The 20847-nt window shown below is 46.0% G+C and overlaps 9 protein-coding genes across 9 annotated transcripts; 2 read left to right on the top strand and 7 right to left on the bottom strand.

The window, feature by feature from the left end:
* Positions 1-747: 747 nt before the first annotated feature.
* Positions 748-1824, bottom strand: GGS25DRAFT_530490 (uncharacterized protein; the record flags this gene model as incomplete). The annotated part of the gene is made up of 2 exons (XM_049265388.1): positions 748-1352; positions 1423-1824. The coding sequence occupies 2 exons, from the start codon at positions 1822-1824 to the stop codon at positions 1101-1103; spliced, it is 654 nt and encodes a 217-aa protein (XP_049117290.1). The 3' UTR covers positions 748-1100.
* Positions 1825-3565: 1741 nt separating this feature from the next.
* GGS25DRAFT_210633 (uncharacterized protein) lies at positions 3566-4092 on the bottom strand. The gene has a single exon (XM_049256873.1). The coding sequence runs from the start codon at positions 3934-3936 to the stop codon at positions 3652-3654; it is 285 nt and encodes a 94-aa protein (XP_049117289.1). The 5' UTR covers positions 3937-4092; the 3' UTR covers positions 3566-3651.
* A 1254-nt stretch (positions 4093-5346) lies between these two features.
* GGS25DRAFT_484141 (uncharacterized protein) lies at positions 5347-7286 on the bottom strand. Its single transcript, XM_049260432.1, has 3 exons — positions 6878-7286; positions 5942-6787; positions 5347-5876 (listed from the first exon to the last, which is right to left on the bottom strand). The coding sequence occupies exons 1-3, from the start codon at positions 6878-6880 to the stop codon at positions 5754-5756; spliced, it is 972 nt and encodes a 323-aa protein (XP_049117288.1). The 5' UTR covers positions 6881-7286; the 3' UTR covers positions 5347-5753.
* Positions 7287-7430: 144 nt separating this feature from the next.
* Positions 7431-9089, bottom strand: GGS25DRAFT_484139 (SET domain protein). The gene is made up of 2 exons (XM_049260431.1): positions 8809-9089; positions 7431-8735 (listed from the first exon to the last, which is right to left on the bottom strand). The coding sequence occupies exons 1-2, from the start codon at positions 8851-8853 to the stop codon at positions 7758-7760; spliced, it is 1023 nt and encodes a 340-aa protein (XP_049117287.1). The 5' UTR covers positions 8854-9089; the 3' UTR covers positions 7431-7757.
* Positions 9090-10438: 1349 nt separating this feature from the next.
* GGS25DRAFT_520107 (uncharacterized protein) lies at positions 10439-11955 on the bottom strand (the record flags this gene model as incomplete). Its single annotated transcript, XM_049263837.1, has 4 exons — positions 10439-10729; positions 10833-11178; positions 11335-11594; positions 11950-11955. 4 exons carry the CDS (start codon positions 11953-11955, stop codon positions 10439-10441), a joined length of 903 nt encoding a protein of 300 aa, XP_049117286.1.
* A 1032-nt stretch (positions 11956-12987) lies between these two features.
* GGS25DRAFT_484129 (thioesterase-like superfamily-domain-containing protein) lies at positions 12988-14227 on the top strand. Its single transcript, XM_049260430.1, has 2 exons — positions 12988-13226; positions 13296-14227. Exons 1-2 carry the CDS (start codon positions 13133-13135, stop codon positions 14117-14119), a joined length of 918 nt encoding a protein of 305 aa, XP_049117285.1. The 5' UTR covers positions 12988-13132; the 3' UTR covers positions 14120-14227.
* Positions 14228-14523: 296 nt separating this feature from the next.
* GGS25DRAFT_210448 (sphingoid long chain base kinase) lies at positions 14524-16578 on the top strand. Its single transcript, XM_049256872.1, has 3 exons — positions 14524-14847; positions 14932-16004; positions 16063-16578. Exons 1-3 carry the CDS (start codon positions 14736-14738, stop codon positions 16411-16413), a joined length of 1536 nt encoding a protein of 511 aa, XP_049117284.1. The 5' UTR covers positions 14524-14735; the 3' UTR covers positions 16414-16578.
* A 165-nt stretch (positions 16579-16743) lies between these two features.
* Positions 16744-17638, bottom strand: GGS25DRAFT_520104 (uncharacterized protein; the record flags this gene model as incomplete). Its single annotated transcript, XM_049263836.1, has 2 exons — positions 16744-17498; positions 17587-17638. The coding sequence occupies 2 exons, from the start codon at positions 17636-17638 to the stop codon at positions 16744-16746; spliced, it is 807 nt and encodes a 268-aa protein (XP_049117283.1).
* Positions 17639-17913: 275 nt separating this feature from the next.
* Positions 17914-19075, bottom strand: GGS25DRAFT_484124 (uncharacterized protein). Its single transcript, XM_049260429.1, has 2 exons — positions 18850-19075; positions 17914-18761 (listed from the first exon to the last, which is right to left on the bottom strand). The coding sequence occupies exons 1-2, from the start codon at positions 18870-18872 to the stop codon at positions 18233-18235; spliced, it is 552 nt and encodes a 183-aa protein (XP_049117282.1). The 5' UTR covers positions 18873-19075; the 3' UTR covers positions 17914-18232.
* Positions 19076-20847: the final 1772 nt, after the last annotated feature.

Below are 20847 nucleotides of genomic sequence, written 5' to 3'. Positions count from 1 at the left end.
TGAATGGGTTAGTAGCTGGGGAGGGGAGTGGGCGTATCAATACCCTTCCTTTCTGTGATAGGTCTTTACAGGGGTAGTTACTTGACGACGGGAATAACTCAGCCCACGTAATATGTCGGTAACTTGCTCATAATACATATATCTAGATTATACATAGTACATACATATGGCTGTATGGGATTTTATACCATTGACCAGTAGTACGACTATACGAGTGAGTACCTTGTACCTAGGTTAGTAGCAACGTAGAACACATCATTGATGTATGCATGTACGTCCATTGATATCCAAACCATGGCCATGGATTGCCAGTGTCCAGGCAAAGCCGAATCCTTTTGGAACAGCGCACGGGTTTATACCTACATGTATAATGCAATGGACTACTAGCAGCATGTACTATGCATTATTCGATGTTGACCTACATAAAGACTGCGGATTAAACCTCGGAGTGGGTTGCGCAGGAGGAACCATGACGATCAGATGATGCCCATGTAATCATAAGTAGGCAGCTGGTGCCCTCTGCGTCGTCGCCCTCGACTTTTAAGCTGGAACGTCGAACTTGTCACCCCTGGCTATTGATTAGTTGTGTCCATAGGTAGTCGAGAGTACATCATGGTTACACGTGATCAACTAATCGAACTTGACCATACGGATACAGGAGACGAATAATGAGAAAGGTAACAGTGAGATGAATCCATATGGATAAGTACCTCGATGAACAGAACAACTGACAGCGATAGGACCGAAAAGATAAGACTGGCTATTGATAGATGAAAATCTTTTTCTACTCGTGTATTTGCTTTGTCAAAACCTCTCTCTAAATGCTACCAGCGTACGAACTACATGCGGTGGGTCTGTGAGATCACCTGATGGATGGACGACGATACTGTATATCCCAAGTCTATCCCAAGTCTTGACAGAATCACGATACACAAAAGATTGAGGACACCGACAAAGGAGATAGTGATAGTGGGTACATAGATAAAGGAAGCAAGCACTTGTAGGTGTATTATTCACCTAGGTAGTCAGAAGTCCTATGGCTCTTATTATCGCATTTATGACTGAAATTATCAGACATATGGTAGATACAGTCAAACATTCTAACATCGCTTCCAAATCCAACCCCATTTCTCATTAACAGTAACATTCCTGCCTCCTCCGAAGTAAGCGTATGAGTTAGTGGCTGCAGAAGTGAGCGCGATACGAAAATTTACGTTCAAAATCCCAACGTAGCCATCTGGTCCTATGCATGGTGACCAAAGAAGGCTATCTCGTGGAACATCTGTATGGAGGGTGACGTCTTCGGTAAGGGGAGAAGTATTTGAATTTGCGATTGTTTGAACTGTGGAAACCTATGCGTTGACCATTGAATTAGTTCCCAGTTCTTCATATTCCAACCCCCTCTGAATGCCATATACATACTGTGTTTGCCGCATTATCGCTATAGTAAGTAGTAATAGTTTGGGACAACTTCGTTGCTGGGTCTAATGCTAGATGGCCTTTGATCCAAACATCCTTGAGCGCAACTCGCCAGCCAGGCTCTCCCTCCACCAATCTCATATGTGCCTCACAGTTAACGGATGTCGGCTTGATTCCACCATATGATGCCGCAAAATCGGGAAGTGTGAAAGAAAAATGCCGCCATCCACCTGAAACGGTCTTCTTACCACCATTTTGGGGGCAGCCGTTTCCCGAAAAGGAGACGGAGCTCACAGTTGGTGGTGAGAAGGGCACACCTAGCGAGTCGGGCAGGGCCAACTCTTTCTGCAACGTCGCCGCAAAGCAAATGGCAAAAAGGGAAAGACAGTACTTGATCAAATACATCCTTTTCTATGTAGAGCCTATGTTCCTTTCACATGAAGGTAAGTAGGCCGTTAGAGGTAGAGAAATAAAAGGACTTCAATCTGTATGCTTCAATATATTGTCGGACAGCTCGATCATCTTATATACCTGTGTAGCTAGCAAATGCTAGGTACTAATTATAAGATGATGGGTCGAGAAGCACTGATATGCCATCCTTCATGACTAAAAGATCATTCGTTCGCATGTATCGTGGGATGGCCACCGCCAATTGATTTACTTATCGAATGTTTTACCAATTTGCTAGATAGATACCTATTTATAGACTGGATACATACTTAGGTAGCTAAGCAGTGTTGAGGTTCTAGATTACGGTCTTTGAGACTTTAGCCATATTGTTTCTGTGATATCCAGTTTAGAAAAAGTACTATGGCCTGCTATATACAGCCAGAAAGAGACTAGGCCTGTGTAAGAATGGCAAACCAAATCATCCCTTCCAGGTAATCGGAGCCTGGGAGACAAGAATCCTGAACTATTGTCCGCTGTGGCTTTAAATGAATATACTAAACAGGATACCAAGCCTTTTACCTAGATTCCGGAATCATGCTTCTAACCATAGAACATATAGCAACCTGATTGTCACGAGGCGGAATCTAGAAGACACCGGAGAACATCGTTATTGCGCGGATATCTCTTCTACTTCTCCTCGCCCATCGTCATATGGCGGAGTACTGGGGCCCTGGCTGATAATAAAGGCTGTATAGGCATCGCCCGTGCTTTCATCTTCTAACTTGAAGTCATCGAAGTGGAAGGACTCGCTGAACTTGGCCAGCATGTCCTCCGTAGGTTCGACTGAGAGTGCGTGAAGCAAGGCCCTATAATTTAATTGTAAAGTCACCCTTAGTTGACAGAAAGGTCTGTGTAATGGGGTTCAGTTTAACTCATCCACCCAGTCTGTGTGTCCCCTGAGGCAATATTGAATATACGGCATAACAGCCCTCTGATAAATCATCCTAACGGTGCGTGTACCAACTGCTCCGGCCTCCTCCCGTGCTATAAGGGCCCACCCTACGCTTCGCAATGGAGCCGGACAGCCATTGCCATCAAACGAAGCCGTTGAGTACCCGGATTATGTACTTGTACCCCTCCCAATGGCGCCCCGCCCACACCCCTCCCCCCTGTCAGCGTACTCTTAGCTGCGACTCTGGCGTTGACGCTGACGGCATCCTTTCGGCTTGAACTCTATTCCTTTCGCCCAAACCGGTGCAATATATAAAAATACTGCGAGGGTTAGTCCTTTAACTAACAAAATGCTGGCCTCCCTCTTTGAATCTTCGCCCATTTATTCTACTGAAGCCCGACTGGTTACACATCCATCTACAGGAACTAGATGAGCTGAGAATACTATCCATATCATTAAGAGACGACACCTTATGATTCATCCCCGGCACCTCCACCGGCTTCTCTGTCTCCAGAAACAAGGAAGGAATAACCTTTGTTCAATTTGAGGAATATCCATCCCGCCTGATCGATGATAACCCCTTTTTCGCGGAAGATGCGAGTGTCTTACATAATATCCGCATAAGTATTCTTGTTTATCATCATGTGCTGTGCTTCCAAGTCCAACCCAAGAACAAACACCAAGGAAACCTCTGTTGAGCAACCACCGTACTCCCATACATTCTCATAAGGGCTCCGCAGTGACCTCCTTACAGATCTGTAAGATACCGTCGATCTCTTCAGGCGGATTTCGGCCTAGGCCGCATTCTGTCCCCACACCGAAGGGGAATGGAACACTGATCTGTGCAATCTCGATGCGTTTCTTTGTCCCGGCTTTATCATTGGCATGCACTAGCCCAAGGTACACGCGGGGCGGTTCAAGCTGGGACTATCAAGCTTAAGACCATTCAGGGGCGCCAAGTAATCAGAATCCGTTCGTCCCTTTGGTACAGGCAGGTGAATCCATTCAGTTCGCGATTTGAGTGTTTTGTGAGTGAGCAGGGCGTTGGTGAGCTCAATTAAGAGCGACGTATCCTGGGGCTCAATGAAGTGCCTACGATAGAGATCGCCGTAGCAAAGATGAAAGGTAATCTCCCTGTAGCACGTCTTCGGAAAAGTAGGGCCGATGCCAAACATCAGTAAACCGTCCCTTATCGAATTCAAGCCCCGTCATCTCGAAGCACAAGTCCCATTGAATCACCACGTCATCATGAGGGATGATTTCGGCGATATGCTCAAGCGTTTCCATAACACGTTGCTCATAGAATGGCTCGACCGCATTTATCACTGGTTTCAGATGACCGATCATAACGCTACACGGCGAGGGCAGGCCGACCTGGAAACGTACGTTAGATGGAATTATCTTTTGTTCACGAAGTCGTTTGAACTCTGCGTAAAACGATATCGCCGCCTCATCGTAGGCTATTGGTTTAATATCCGCAAGCCTAAATGTCGGCACTCCAGACTCAGGCAACGGTGTCCCTCCTAGTTCGTCCCGCCGGCAAACTAGACGAAAGCGTTGCAGTTGCCCTCCGATGTAATTCCATCGCTCGCCGTAATTGCCATCTGGTATGGCTTCCAAGAGTCCACCAACAACCGCTATTTCGCCAAACCATTGTCAGTTTTGGCCGAGTCATTCATACGGCGCCTTTATATCAGTTCATAGTTCTAGTTTGCCGTTTCTTTGTGTACTATGAGCCATGTCCATTGGATGATTTAATTTACTCGAATGTGGCATCGTACATTACTCCGTATAAATCAGAGATAATACCTAACCTGATGTACTCAGGTACTATCACTACCGGAAAGAGCTGCTTTGCCTACCTTATGGGCTTACTACATCACCCCGTTGCTTTAATAGTACCCAGTGCTAGCCCGCGACGGGTCCGATTAAGCTTGCTTAACTAGGTGTTGAGCCAATCAAATTAACCGAGCCTCTTTTGGCCCGGAGCCGCTCCGGTGTTGTTCCTCGGCGCGGAGAGTTTCTTGGTTGGTGATAATCGGGCGCTTGTATTGTCCTAATGATCTCGATGTATCAGTTTTCGATAACGCACTTAAAGGTAGGCTTGTAAATGAAATGACTATGATGTTTTTGGTCTGGTCTGATTTTGTGGATGGCGGGCGAATTTGGCTAACTACGGACAATAGGTGCATAATAAACCATAGTTTGGCTGTAGTTATTACTATTGTATTGTCTAAATTTAGTCTCGCGCGGCTTATGTTGTGGTTGTCAACGACCTTGGCTTCTTCTTTAGAAGAAATTTAATACCAAAATGAGTGGGCTTGTGGACTAGGTTCTACTTATAATCCTATTACGGTTGATGTAGGTAGAAAATACATATCTACCAAGGTAGTTATCTAGTATTAGGTATGCATATGATGTATTGTACCTACATACTACAACAAACGGAGTCCGTTAAGCGCTGGGAGATATTTCATGCAATATGCGAGACATTCAAGCAACTGAGTGAGTGTGGATTGCTTTCTCCATACTTGGCGGGGCGAAAGAACGAACACTGTTGACACATTATGTGGGAAGACCAGTTATACAATCCTCTAAGGGCAACTTTGTATATTTAAAAGAGCTATAAGGAGACAGACCCTTCGCTGTCCTTGTATACAATTAAGTGATATGATGTATTACTGGTTTGATTAGTATTTGATGTTCACTCCTTAAATGTGAGTGGACATGAGTTTCGTATAATGCCTTTCCTAATGCTATGCTCCGTCGCATTTCCTAAAGAGGACCCGCATGACTCCTAGAGCTTCAACCTTGCTGACTAGACACGGCCCGGGGTGGGTCCCTAAGTGCAAAATGGTAAGTAGTAGATGGTACATAAGTACCTAGGTAGGTAGGTATTCAAAATCATGTCGTGAAATATAGAGACAGCCTGGAGGCGGCCCCGTAATCGTGCATAGTAGATTGCCAGAGACTACAACACAATTGATCGTTGTTACCGGTCGAAGACTAGCGCATTGACAATATGACCTTTCTTCCATCCCTGGCTTTGCAAAGATAAGTTTTCTTTGAGAATTTTGCCCATGTAGGCTACGCGTATGCGCTTTGTCGAGGGAAGCTGTACGGAAAGGTCAGATTACACGTACGAGGGAAAGAAGCGGAGGATGAAATGAAGTAAATTACCCTTGAATCTTCAGCCACTTTTCTCGCAAGACTTCTCACATTCTCCTCAAGGCCTACACTGACGACCACATCAGGCAGGTTCTCGCTGAGTCTGGCACGGACTTTCACCATATCCCGTATATCAACAACGGCTTTGCCCTTCTCCTCTCTTCGCTGTAGAGCTTCGTCTTCGTCTAATTCTGTGGTATCTTCTTCGACGGTAAGATTGCCGTCAGCTTTGCTCTTCTTGACATCGTCCTCTTCGGTTACGTTTGTGGGGTCGCAAACAATCCATTCCGGCAATGCATAATAATTTCCTAGGGAATCGTATACACCGTTCGACAAGTCACCCGTTGGCAACGTGATTTCGGCTGCTCTTAGTATGCTTTGCGCTGTAGCTATCCCGCCTGTTCCATCATCATCCGTCGGCTCCCCGCCGGTCGCGCGGATCTCATCCGCTTCCCAAAGGACTGCTAGTGCTGCCTTAAGGACTTGCCATACTTCAGGCCGTCCGGTAACTCGGGTATCGAAAAAGTCAGCCCGCTCGGTATCCAACTGTGAACGCGTCCATGGGCGATCTCGCGCAACCCATTGGTGATGTCGTAAGGGTTTATCTATGTGTTGCGATAGTGGCGATGGGCTGCCGTGGATTCTATGATGGTGGTGGTGAGAGTGAGGCTGCTGTGGATGCGTTGGAGACTGAGGTGATTGATGGGAGCGAGACACGGCTCGCGAGGCTGGCGCGCTTTCATCTGTAGCGGATGGGTGTAGAGGTGGCGGCGAGTTGATGGCATGCGCAGAAGGAGATGAGGCGTTGCTACCTGGGTAGGGTGCATTAGGGCCAGCGGGCCGTGAGAAGCAGCAGCCCTGATGATTTCGAAGTCAGTAAACCTTAAGAAGAAATGCGCCCTCTGGTAGCATCTGCCAGAAGAATGCGGTTTTGAGTGCGATAAGTACCATGGCTTTTGTGCTCTAAGATATCGAGCTACTCGAAATAGCGATTGGGCATACCCAGCATAGACGATGCTTTTATCGGAGCATTGTCAGGTCAAATATTCATTCCCGATAAGAGCTCGTGTCTTCAATGTCTATGTATGTCTTGAGTTTTTTATTCTTGCAAAAGTTGAAATTGGCAAATGATATTTCGGTATGGTCGTTAACCATAGTATAGTAGGGTGATGGTGTTGATTTTGCTATATATTGCAAATACTGAGGAGTTCCGAAGCGAGCCTCAGCATTTGGATTACGAGTGAAGGATGAAGTAAAGTTCAAGATGGATTGAATGATAGAGCGCAAATCGACCCACTAATACAGCTTACAAGGATGATCTACACCCTAGATATGCATGTACCTACCTATTGCGTACTTTCCCGCTAAGAAATCCAGATGCCCCTCTAACCACATGGCAGTATTTTTGTTAGCGACTTACGCCATACCTACTACATAACGAAGATATCAAGATCCATGGATGGACGAAGTGGAAGATACATAATCACTAGGTCAATTAAAATCCATGTAAATTTTCATTGGCTTTGACAACTCCTAGCTTTCCAGATGGATACTTACGTACTATGCACACATCGTGCACACATGTATATTGCACACATCAGGTACATAGGTAACGATAGGCAACAACTTCAATGCTCATCATCTTGCACCACCAAGTAAGTAATACATAGTCCCTCACAGGTACCTACATAGTATGCAAGCAAGCAAGTAATAACCCGAGCCACTCACGTTGATAATGAGATGCCGATATCAACGCACAAGAAACCGAGAACCACAAAAGAGGATACCTAATGATAGTGCATCCTACATATAATCCCCATACCATTCATTACCAGAGGTAGCCTCTGCAATTCTTGCTTCTGCACAAACAACGCGTCATATCCTTCTGCATCTTCGGATCAAGTGCATCGTTGTCCGAATCATCAATACCGTCTACATAGTCAAATGTCAACTCTTCACCCCTTGGTATATCTCGGACCGCAAATAGGGCCAGGTCATGTAAATGCTTATCAGCATGGTCCCCTACTCGAGCAAAGATGCGCATGTTCGGGTCACAGGAGTGGTTTACGAATCGAGTTGGACCCGACATAAACTCGCCGTCCACTTCCAAAGGTGGACCACGTAGTCGCTCGTCGTACGAGTCCGGGTCCGAAAACTTGTCCAGCGCGAAGAGGTAGACATCTTTACGTTGCGCGATGTGAGACTTTGCGCGTCGGCCATTAGCTTCCCGCGCAGTGATCACTTCGCCCATATATTTATCGACAAACTGGCCCTTTTTGATGTCTACCGTACTCCGCACCCCCCAACCACGATTCGTAGTCCTGAATACCTGTAATGGGATCTTGCGACCTCTCTCTACTACTCGGTTGGGGCAGTCCTGAGGGCACACGCAGCTTTCATGACACTCGTAGATGGGGTCGCGTGAAGCTAGGATCTTGGAACGTAGTCGGCCAGCCTTTGCGCCATGTGTGTGGTACGCATATGTTCTCTTGCGAAATTTCCCACGGTAGGATTTCTCATCCGCGGCAGCGTTATCGTCGTCATCGGAAGAATCGTCCTCCACATCCTGTAGGCAATTGCACGTATTGTACTGGCAATCATCTCCATCGATGCACTCACAGCCAGTGAGGAACTCCTTCTTAGTTAATTCCACACCGTTTCCGAGGATTGACCTATCTACAAAACGGAAATCAGGATCAAGCACCGCATTGTCTTCTGTATTGATAATTGTGACGGGGAATCGCGTGTGTGTCGCGAACGAGCGAATCTGGCAAAAGTGACAATTCTTTTTTTCATCGTCCCGGCCCTAGCAGTAGTTTTATATTAGTTGACTTAAAAGGTCCTTGTTTTGGGGGAGTAGGTAAAGAAATATAGCTAACCAGCTCGCCGTGAAAGAAAAAATGTTGACGGGTAGCCTTCTTCATTTTGTAGCAGGTTGGGGGGATGTAGAAGGGCCCCGTCACCGGAAGTCAAGCGTGCTAAGGCCGGTCAAGTAATTCCATGGCTTGTAACCAATCAAAGGTCAATTATATATGTCATAAGCTCGGGGAGCTTCTTGAACCGTGCGTGTGAGAAAACAATGTAGAATGAAACTTTAACTACATATTAACTAAAATCCATGATAATGTTGAAATGGGCAGATAATTGATGCATGTGGGTTACGTTCAGAAGTGATTCATAATTAGCCTCATAATCGGGGTTTCTGATGTCAAAGCTTGTTTGCACGTGTCCACGTGATACTAGGTACTAGGTATACTCTACATAACTACAAGGTACCCCATGTAGGTATTGTACAATTCTTCAATCATTGATTCTTTCTAGCTAGTTCTTTCTAACTCAACCTAGTACAACTTCTGGCTCAATTATCTTCGTATTTTATAATATTTTATAAAACATGAAGGCTTTCATAGTTATGTTTTCTAACAATTAAAACCTATCCACGAACGCATCCAAGTGTATACCCGTTTTCCACTTCTCAGTGACTACAGTACCTAGCCCAAGACTCGATCATCTTCATCCAGATTTATGACTACTACCCAAACCAACCCCAGCCCTCTTCGAACCGCTAGTTCTGCCCTTCCTCTAGTGATCATATACCTAGAAGAACATGTCTTAGATAGATGGCTGATATGTAATTAGAATAGTGCCCGCGTCTATCAAAACATTAGTGTCCCTAAGAAGATTTTCCAGGCCGATACTATCTTATGCCCGTGCATCGCTGCGACGGACTATAAGGGCAACTATTTCGTCATGGCCTTTCACTCCGATGACCCAAACGACATACGCAAGAGTTATCAAGCTAAGGCTTGTAACCAAATGAACCATAACGAATTCTGTAAAATTTCGAAGGAAAACTTGCTAATTATTGCTTATTGATCGACGTCCATGGAATCTAGAACCAAATCCAGCTCCTCACAAAGCTCACGCACTTCGACTATAGTATTGTAGTGCACGAAACTCACACGGATTGGCCCATCTTCGTCCATATGTAGCACATCTTGTGTCGGCCTCGGAGCATAGTTATCCCCTGATGCGTCCTGAGTCGCCCGTTCTGGCAAATCTTATTAGCAACCTCGGTAGAAGATTTTCCAATTACTTGAAACGTGACGAGCGATACTCGCTTCTTGGGATCTGATGATTTCTCGCCGAAAACACGCAACTGTTCTGGCCGACCCCTGAGATAGGATAAAAGGGTTTCTTGAAGGACCACCTCCTGGGCTACCATTGCATCCCAACCTATTCGATTCAGATAACGGACAATTGGGACCAGAGCAGCTTCGAGTTCGTATGTAAGTGAACCGAGACGCAAACGCCAGTCAAAGCCCGGTGTCTCGGTGAAGAAATAATAATGGGTTACACCCGACAGCATGCGCTTTTACACGCTGCGTCGACCGTATATCTGAGCAATGTGTGGGCCGAATACCTTGTACCAACTGAAGCAGTAGAAGTCAACATCTGGAGCCTTCACGTCAGCGGATCGATGAGGCGCCCATGCAACCCCATCCACGATCAAAATGGTGCCATGAATACGGTGGACCATATCTGCGACTTATCGGATAGGATGGATTGTCCGACTACGTTTGACACGTGATTGCAAGTAACAACTCGTGTCTTAGGCGTCAGGAGTGGTTTTGATGTTTCCAGAGACAAATAGGGATCGTCTCCTGGAGGCGGCGACCACCAATTGATTGCGATGTTGAAGTATTTAGCTAGAGAACCCCAAGCCCCGGCACTGGCCTCATGGCACAAATTGGACACAACCATCTCGCAATCGGAATTGAGCATCTTCTTCACATGATCCTCTGGTCAAGGTGTATACATGGCAGTTTGATAAAGTGAGTAACTGTCTTAATATCTTGATGCCGAGGTACCTAGAAGCGCCCGTGAGGAACACTCTACTAACATGAGCTCCGAGGAGAAGAGGGCCTGTGGTTAAGGTCAAAGTGATGCTTTTGATTTGTGCGTCGACCTCATCTTGGACACTGATCGTTTGACTGTTCTCCGAACAATTGTGTTGACTTTGATTCACATCAACAATTACAGCGATTGTACTTACTGTTGGCTTCAAACTAAGTATTTCTACCGTGGGATCCTGAACACCATAGCGTCTTCCTAGAAACATCGAAAGAGATATGATCTGGACAGAATCGATTCCGCCTTGTTGGAGGTTGAAGTCGAAGTCTTCGAATTCCACACGACGAGATTCGTTATCCCCGGCCACAATGCGGGCATACCCTTGTGCTATCTCTCTCGCGGTCGTCTTGTGAGCAAGCAATCTGCTTCTTGGGGCCTGCTATTTGGCGGATAACGGCGAAGCAACGTGTTCTATGTCAGAGATCCATTTATTCACAAGGCCCCTATCTAGCTTTATTGAACTACTGTAGGGCAACTTATCAACCACCAACAGGTCGGTAGGAACCATGTACTCGGGTAGTCGAGGCGAGAGGAATTCCTTCACATCAGAGATCGTTATACCGGCATCGTATCGTATCGAAAGGTCTGTGTGGGGGCTGTGAGCGTTGCTGATATTGGGGCTGGTTTGCCTGGAATAGTTGTTGCTTCCATATTTTTGTGTGTTGGCTCTGGTGCTATCAAGAGTAGTGCCTTGACATTCATAGGCGAGGACAAAATCCCTGTCTTTCGGAAAAGGGATTCTAATCTCCACCTAGCATGAGTCAATATGAGGAGACCGAGTTTCTCATAAAAAGATTGAAATCTGGAAAGAACGTGGTAACAAGGAGAGAGCTCACAATCACGTACATTTATAATGCCTTCTTTTGGTAAGTCCCTGTATTATCCCAAAGTCACCAGGTGTGTGCTACGTATCCGACTCTAACATAGGGCTGAGAACGTTGGCTCGCTCCTATCTGACAATACCCCTATCTTGTAATAACGCATTTTACTAGAACACTGACTTGTATGGATAGTAAGGGCACCACCGACGACGAATATAATCTCAGAAGTAGAAGATGCTCTGTAGTACGGCGCAAAGGGCTGGTTCAAAATAGACGCAGCAAAACCGACATCTCGGCTCTCTAAAAATAACCGTATCGTGCCATGGACTGAAGATTTTGTTGACGATATTAAGACTAGTCTACTGACTTGTCGTGTCTTGTAAACCTTCCCCTTCTATTAACTTTGAAGATACCTAGCTAGACACGCAAGTAAAGGTTTGGATCATATGCTAACGAACTGCATCGTATAGGCTTCTATTCCTAATGTACTGGCTTTGCTTTAATTAGATGTTCAATAACCAGATAGCCCAAGCTGGATAGATGATTACCTACGGAATCCCCAATGACACTATAAAGTCAACAGCTGCTATCACATCAATCATAGGGACACCTATAATTCAAAGTGGACCCTACACATTTCTCACACGGCACCGCATCCGTTTTGGTCCCATCGCCCGTCTCACGGTTGGGTTTGGAATTCTCACGTTAGCAATGGTCTACGCTGCTATTGTGTAGCATCTCATATACCGTACCGGACCGTACTACGACCACCCCATGGCATGTCCGTAGGGAAAGACCAGCCAAATCAGATCAGCCTTTTTCTTCAGATTCCCATTTACGTATTCGGTGAGGTGGCCTCCATCTTCTGCTGTATGATAGGGACAGAGTACGCGTATAATGGCGCGCCAAAGAGCATGAAAAGCTTGGTTCAAGCTATTTGGCTTGCCATGGCAGGTATCGGTGGGTGTCTGGCTTTGGCGCTGAACCCACTCGCTGAAGATCCACGATTGGTGATTACCTATGTACTCAATTATGGCGGGGTTGTTAGCTATCAGTACCGTGTTAACTATTGTAGTTCTTCTTCGGACACCAGGACAGAGGAAAGACGAGTATTTTGTAGAACAAGGGTGGCATTGGGAGAATGGCAGAGATGTAATTCGAGAGGTTCTGTACCGGTAAGTATCCTGTTATATAGAGTGATAAATATCCCTGGAGGCATACAAATGCATAAGTACCATCGTATAACTTAACCTAAGTGCTTGCTCTACATTTGTGAAATGCAGAGGCTCATCAATTCAACCTTGGAAGTTAATCATTGACGTTGCCTACAGGCCCACTAGGTACCTAGGTACAAGCAGCTACATATGTACTGGCTGGCGACAGCCATAAATGTAAACCAACAACTCAATAAAGAAAACATCTATGGATACCCACGAAAAGAGAAATACTATCCCCGTCATGTTTGAAAATGGCGCCTACATTCGCAGAAGCCACAGCTATTAATGCTGTAGATTCTCATACGTACACCGCTAACTTCACCTCGGAATGGTGTGTAGGTTCAGGTTGGTATTCCTTACTTTGCCCAACCCCCCTCAACCATTATCATTACCAACGTAACTAACATATTTTAGTCCCCCACGGCGGTGTGGTGACTTCTGTCTTTCTCCGCGTTGCTGAGACTCACTTCCGCACCACGCTCGCGGCGCAAAACCAGCCACACACAATTTCACTACACTTAGAATTCCTACGGCGGACACAGGAAGGCCCAGCAGTCTTAGTGGTTCGCGACGTCAAACTTGGCCGCCAGACCTCGACTGTTCATATCGCATTATCGCAAGATAGTCGCGAAGAAGTTGTTGGCTACCTGACGCACTCACATATGAACATAGACAATGGATTGTCTCTGAAGACATTGTGGTCCTTGCACCCAGCTCCTCCGCTGCCACCAGCTGACTTTCGTTCGCTCCTCGGTGGGACCGAGGATCATAGTTGGAAGGAGGTGAACGAGCCACATGCTAAGTTCCGCAAGGTAACCCAACGTGTCCGTACGTTTGTGCCGCGAGAGGGACAGGTAATGCCAGGCTTAGTTGATGAGTGGCTACGTCTTGACTCGGGCGAGAAATTCACAAATGAGAGCTTGGGCTTCGCGTCGGACAGTTTCCCCCCGGTTATCGAAGATCTATGGTACATGGAAGGGAGGGACGAACGTCTTCCATCCTTTTGGTATCCTACCGTGATTCTCAATTTGGATATCAAAAAGGTGCTACCACCAGAAGGCGTTGAGTGGCTATTCGTCCGTATACAGCCAAAGAATGTCCGCAATGGGAAGATGGATTTGGAGGTGATCATTATGAATGATATTGGGGAGATCATCGCTTTGAGCAATCATGTCGTCTTACTTGTTGGTACAGACAGGAATCTGGCAGCGCGACGAAATGGTCAGAATAAGATTTAAACATGGCAATACCGATGTACTGTGTATGCATATATTCACACTAGATAGTACCTAACAGTAGATAAGTAAAGATGGATGTATACAACTCAATGTTAATACCCTGCCGTAGGTATCGTAAATGGAGGTTGCATCCAAGTTTGCTCCTCATGAATTGTACCTACCTAACATTCAAGTTACATAGCAGTGAATCAGTGATAGCACATGCCACATGTGAGTGTCTAGGTACTATTAAATGCAAGTAAAAAAGAAAGTGTGGAGACAGAACCTTCGAAATGCGACTGCTTAGCGCAACAAAGGCTTACATAACATGTGACGCTCAATTACTCCGGGCTCTTTAGGTACAAGTCGTACTGGGTAGTTACCTAATACAAGTTGTACCTGTTAGTATGCTACAGGCAGGCATTACGATATAAGGCAACAGTTCCAAGTTGTTTAGGAACTGGTTTCTTCTGAAGCCGCCATGTTTATAACTTGTTTATGACTTGCAATTAATACCAAAAGGAGGTTTAAGACTATATCTAGTGGCGGTAATTCAAGTAATAATTATTATTCTTAGTCTCTCATTCTTCAATCATTCTATCGTGGTACATTAATTACAAATTACACTCATTCATCAATGGCTACTGGCGCCACTGCTTCTTCGGCTTCTCAGCCATCCATCCATAATGTTTTGGTTTTCTCCAAAGGCGCGTCTCTTGCCATAACACGCACTTCTCTTGTTGTAAATGGTACCTATTTAACAATTACCTATCCCCTGCTCCTTATTTCTTCCCAACCTTGTTAAAGCTAATGCATTTTCTCACTCTTGCTAGACAAATCACTGGCAAGACATCATCGGAGAAAGCTTTGTGGCATTTCTATCGGTAGTAGTCCTGCTGAGTTCACCATCCCTCTCTATAATATCCTGTGGTCGGAAATCGGCGCCGCCGGAGACCTGGTTATCGATTACGCGAATCCTATTTCCAAAAAACACCTGCGCCTAGCAACGCTAACCTACCCCCTCGAGGAACTCCCCCCCGACGCAGTGAAAGAGTGGGTTGATCGTCTCCTCCAAGAAGCCTATGGGCCAGCCCAGCGTTGCAAACGTGCCAAAGTTTTAGTCAATCCACATGCAGGACCAGGGGGTGCCGATAATATATGGGAACATGATGTAAAGCCGTTGCTTGAGGCAGCGCGCATGCCTCTAGATGTGGTACGAACTAAATTCCCTGGCGAAGCTGTCGGGATATGCGAAAATCTCGATATCGATGCGTATGACGTCGTAATCCCTTGTTCGGGAGATGGGCTACCATACGAGTGCATTAATGGGTTGGGAAAGCGAGCTGACGCGCGCAAGGCCCTGCGCCAGGTGGCTGTGGGGCATATACCGTGCGGCAGCGGAAACGCAATGAGCTGTAACCTGAATGGCTCCTACAGACCAAGCTTCGCGGCACTGGCCATCATCAAGGGCGTCAGGACACCACTAGATCTGATGAGCGTCACTCAAGGAGATACACGGACTCTTAGCTTCCTCAGCCAATCGGTGGGGATTATAGCTGAATGCGATCTGGGCACAGAAAACTTACGGTGGCTGGGTGCAGCGCGATTCAACGTTGGCCTTGTGCAAAGAATATTTAGCAAAAAAGTGTATCCCTGCGATATTTCTATGAAAGTAGAGATTGTGGAAAAAATTGATATCAAAGCGCACTACAAACGCGAGCAAACAGAGTCCGATTACACCACAAGGAGGGAGAAGGAAGCATCTATTGTTGGCGAATCTGCTTCAAGCGAAGCTGATATTGGAGATGGCTTACCCCCATTGCGATTTGGTACTGTCCATGACAAGATTCCCGACGATTGGGAAACAGCGTCGTATGACAAACTGGGCAATTTCTATTGTGGAAATGTGAGGACAAAAGAGAAATCCATTAGACAGGTGTATGGTGTTGCTAACAAATTGACAGATGGCGTGGATGGCCCCAGATGCGAACTTTTTTGCAGCAGCATGCCCCAACGACGGTCTGATGGATGTCGTAATCAACGATGGCGATATATCAGCAGCCAAGTATTTGGAACTGTTAACGTCGGTTGAGACTGGCCATTTGTTTGATAATCCTCACGTATCATACAAAAAAGTAGCCGCATATCGCTTCACCCCTCGAAACCAGAACGATGGCTACATCAGCATCGATGGCGAACATGTCCCTTTCGAACCTTTCCAAGTCGAGATCCACCAGGGGTTAGGTACTGTATTGTCGAAATGTGGAAAGTACGAAGCAGCAGGGCCAAACGGCTGGGAAGAAGCCAGTGTCTGAAATTGCCGAAATTATCAGATGGAACGAATTCCAGTAAGCAAGTCGTGAGATACCCAATACCGTCACATATCCTACCTGTGTAAATAGTTGCAGACTTGCCCCGCAAGAAAATGTTCTTGGTCTCCAGTAGCGAAGCAACAGCGTCATTAAAGCTCCGGTTCCCATATAGCCGTTACTCATTTTTAAAACCGTTTTGGAACTCAACAGAATAAGTATTTGGTATTTTCCCTCGATCCTTGGGTATTCATCTGTGAAAAGAAAACGCCTGGACTCCGAACCCGTACCAAATGATTTGTGTCAGCCATGAATAGAGACAATATTACGTAGAACTCAATCATCAAATCCACCCCAGCCATCCTGGGCGTCACGTTCCTCATTTGTTATGTCTTCGTCTGACGAACCAGCAGCATTCCACGGCAACCTTTCGTCGGATAGCGACTCCTTGGCTCTTGCCCGTACAGGTTTGCAGGTGGATCTGGCCTGGACCTCCACAATTCGCCGTAACCCGTCCAAGAGCACTACCGAGTCCTCAAAGGTCTTCTCGTCTTCTAACTCAGCCAAAAGCTCAACTTTCTCTGCCTCGTCAACCCAAATATCCAGCACATGTAGTCGCAAACCGACAGGGACTTTGGACAAATCGCCAGTTTTCTCCAACGGCCACTCCTGCAGCAGCTTGAGCATACCATCCACGCGCGAATTATCCCATCTCTTCCCATTGCTTCCCTTCTTCTTATTGGTAGCCCAGGCCAGACTAGAGCCAAACACACGTCGCACCAATAGCAGATATTTCTCCATGCGCAAAACATCAATAGAGGTCCATTCTCGAGAGAGCGTGGCCCAAAAGGCGCGGAGGAAAGGGATGACTGCAGCACATTCATCATCCAATGGAGTAGGCAGAATAGATACGAGATCTGCTAAGTCGGCACAAAGATTTTGCTGAGGAATGGGTCGATCGCACATCCAGACGCTGTAGAAGAGGCCCTTGCATAATTTTAAGTAGTCAAGGTCAGTTAGTTTACGGGCAGTAGTAGGAGCGGAGAGAAATGTGCGCAGAGTATCGAGGGCAGATGTGCGTGTTTTTCGGTCTATTTTTTGTCGTACGTAGGTCAGTTTCTAGATGGCTTAACACGAAATGGCAGTGAAGAGACCAAGAGGATAAGTTTAGTAACGAACCGCTAGATGCGAGGTGCTTTATGAAAGGCATGGTCCTTTCGTCGGTCGCCATTGCAAGATTAAGATTATTGAAAATACCGAGAGGAAGTATCACTGGGTTGGTATGAATTGGATTGATGTGTTGTGTAGAATGGTTTGCTTATAGTTGTATTTTACTTGTAGTGAAGCGATTAGTGATGGGCCCGGGATGGTTTGGTAGGAGAAAAAAAAATTTAGGCCCGTCGCAGCGCAGCGTGTCCCGCAGATCTAAGTGGGGGGGCGGAAGCATTCCGGGATAACTCTAAAGTTAGTTTGTTTCCGCCCTACTCCGTAGTCCGTAAATGTCGCTGCAAGCCTTCAACTGCGAGCGCTGACTAATACCTTCAACGTCAACCTTTGGAGCCAACAATTACAAATTTCTATCCTTTGAGACGAATTTCCGAAGTTCAACACTTGTAACAGAGGGGATATTTCAATAACAAACTTTAGGGTACTGTGGAGTGCTATTGGCTTAAACCCCCGTTTAGATAACCCTAGGTACATCCCCTCAACCGTCAATATCCTCCCCTAACATCCTCCCTAAAGCAGTTGTCTAAACCAGCACATTCTTGCCCAATTCCCTGTTGCCAGCCAATCACTCTGGTACTCTTAGTCGTATCGTCCATGATTACTCCCGAAGACAGGTCAGAAGTCCGATCGCCACGCCAGCTATCATTACAATGTAGACTCCACCCAAGACAAGAGATGTAATAACCATAGCCGCTATTCCGTGACAGTTAGAGGCTAAGTGCTCGAGATCGGTCGCGTTGAAGTAGATCCACCAGTTCCATGAATGCTGCGCTGTTAGGCAGGCAAATACCAGGAGGACGATGCTGGCCACAAGTTGAGGAAGCTTCATAATGAGTGTAAGCTTAGATCCAGACTGGGAGCCGTCGGTCTTGTAGCCGGTGACGCATGGACAGATTGCCATGAGCAGGAACATGATCCAAATGAGGATGGCTGAGACGAGAAGATAGACGAAGACTTCATGTGCATCCTTGGCATCCGATTCCATGCCCTTCTGGACAAAATAGGGAACGAGTTCGTTGTTGACGAATGCGGCGAAGTAGGAGTATCCTCCGGCTTGACAGCCGAGAAGAGCGGCGTAGATAATGGTGGAGCAAACGTTGTCAGACATAATGGCGGTGTTGATGAAGGTACGTAGTAACAGTCGTGTGTAGTGTCGACGTGTATCAGGTAGTGACGATGCTATGATAGTCTCTAATGCCCAAAATGTTAGTAAAGGCATCTCGAAGTTGGTAATCCATTGGACATATCAATACTTACTTACACCGCTTGAAGATGCCTATTAACTTCGGATAACTAGATGACTAGTAAAGGTGCGATGGCAGTAGTAGAATAGTTGCCGAGATGAATTACCTTACTTGCTTGCCAGGTGTATTATGATATGGACAATTCACAAGTTGGGTGTCAGTTGTTGGAAGTTAAGTAGATGAAGCGAAGCGTGCCCTTTTTAAATATTAAATTTTCCAATCTGGAAAGCTGATTATCTCTTCAAGTTGAGGTAGTTTCGGACAGTATGAACGAGGCCGATAAATATGTGCTCATAAATATACCGTGCCGAGTAGAATCAATCACCCGGTACCAGATATGTACTGATTGAGTCTTTGTCGTGGCATATTTACCATTCACCACCACCACCCATTGTTCCTCTATCAACCATTGTCCTTCTCCATAGGAAAAATGGTTGTCTGCGAGCTATTGTGTTGCTGTACAGTGTGCCCCCATGACCATTCAGTGTAGTTATTCCTGCTACAAGTTCGCGATATACCGACCATTGATGATTCGACCCGACATACCAATGGTGCAGACGATAGGGTACATTTCTTCGCAAAAACCTTGTTTCAATGATCATATATTGAGTCAACGTTGTTAGTGAACCGTTTATTTCATTTATTGTAATCTTCCAGATTGACATGGCGGTTGGCTGAGGCCGGGACTTTTATTACATTGAAATTCAATTCCTAATAGCATTGATGAAAGTCTTTGGTAAGAAGACTCATACTCCAGCCTTTAGCGGAGTTAGCATAGCTTCCTTTAACATCCAGTATTTATTACGTGGAAGCCTCAGCTATTATGTATATTTCCGGTCTCTTTCCATAATCTATTAACCCTTTCCAGAACAATGAACTTCGTTTGACCGGGGCTAAACGTAGTTGACCACCAGGTAGTGACCAAGAGAGATCATACGAGGTAGGCAGATGCTGATAATCGTGATAAGGGATTAAGCGCATAGCTAATAGAGTGTCGTCACAGCTGCATCTTTTAGATGAAAGTTAGCATATAAATCCTATACCTTGGATAAAGGTATGGTCAAATAAACATGAACAAATGCATTACCACGCTGAAGATTATACATCCTATGCACGACTAGATCCCGAATATATGTACCTAACCTAATGAGGTTCTTACGCACGTATTGTCCTTATAAACTGCATCGGTATCAACCTCATAACGAATGATGCCAATCGACAATTCCTTTCTTGCCCTCTCCTGTGGAATCAGTGTGGATGGATGGTTCAGAAAATCTGAATGATGCCCCTAACCAATTACAGCCCCTGAAATGAGCCCTGAATCTAGCGTTAAGGAAACCCCGTTTATATAAACAGCGCTAAGGCTACAGAGGTATAAGTAAGCTAACACGACTTCATCTGGCTCGATTGCCCGTTTAAGAGAGGATAGTCTCTCGACTATCTGTGGCATCTGGGGGATTCTTCGACATTCTTCTTCAAACATCGGCGTCTTGACCCATGTAGGGTATATTTGGTTGATCCTGATACCCGCAGATTCCAAATCCATCACTATTCTTGTAGGTAAGCAAAGCCGAGGCTGATATCTTTTGTGACATACGAACCTGCAACCTTTGGGATACCCGTAACTGCGTTGTTGGACGTAACGTAAGGGACTCTTCCGGGTACGGCAGCAAGTGCCGTAGTTGAAGAGACATGAACAATAGATCCACGACCGATATGCCGGTGCCCATGTCTTCCCAAATCAACCGAAACAGGTTTCTGTGACTGCATAACTTCCGCCACAGCGCGTGTAACGAGGACTAAATCCCCTAGGGTTAGGGTTAGGGTTAGGGTTAGGGTTAGGGTTAGGGTTAGGGTTAGGGTTAGGGTTAGGGTTAGGGTTAGGGTTAGGGTTAGGGTTAGGGTTAGGGTTAGGGTTAGGGTTAGGGTTAGGGTTAGGGTTAGGGTTAGGGTTAGGGTTAGGGTTAGG

This window comes from Hypoxylon fragiforme (assembly GCF_022984875.1).
Source record: "Hypoxylon fragiforme strain CBS 206.31 chromosome Unknown GGS25scaffold_4, whole genome shotgun sequence".
Taxonomy (NCBI): Eukaryota; Fungi; Ascomycota; class Sordariomycetes; order Xylariales; family Hypoxylaceae; genus Hypoxylon; species Hypoxylon fragiforme.
The sequence above is the reverse complement of the archived record's forward strand: the minus strand, read 5'-3'. Positions and strand labels throughout refer to the sequence as shown.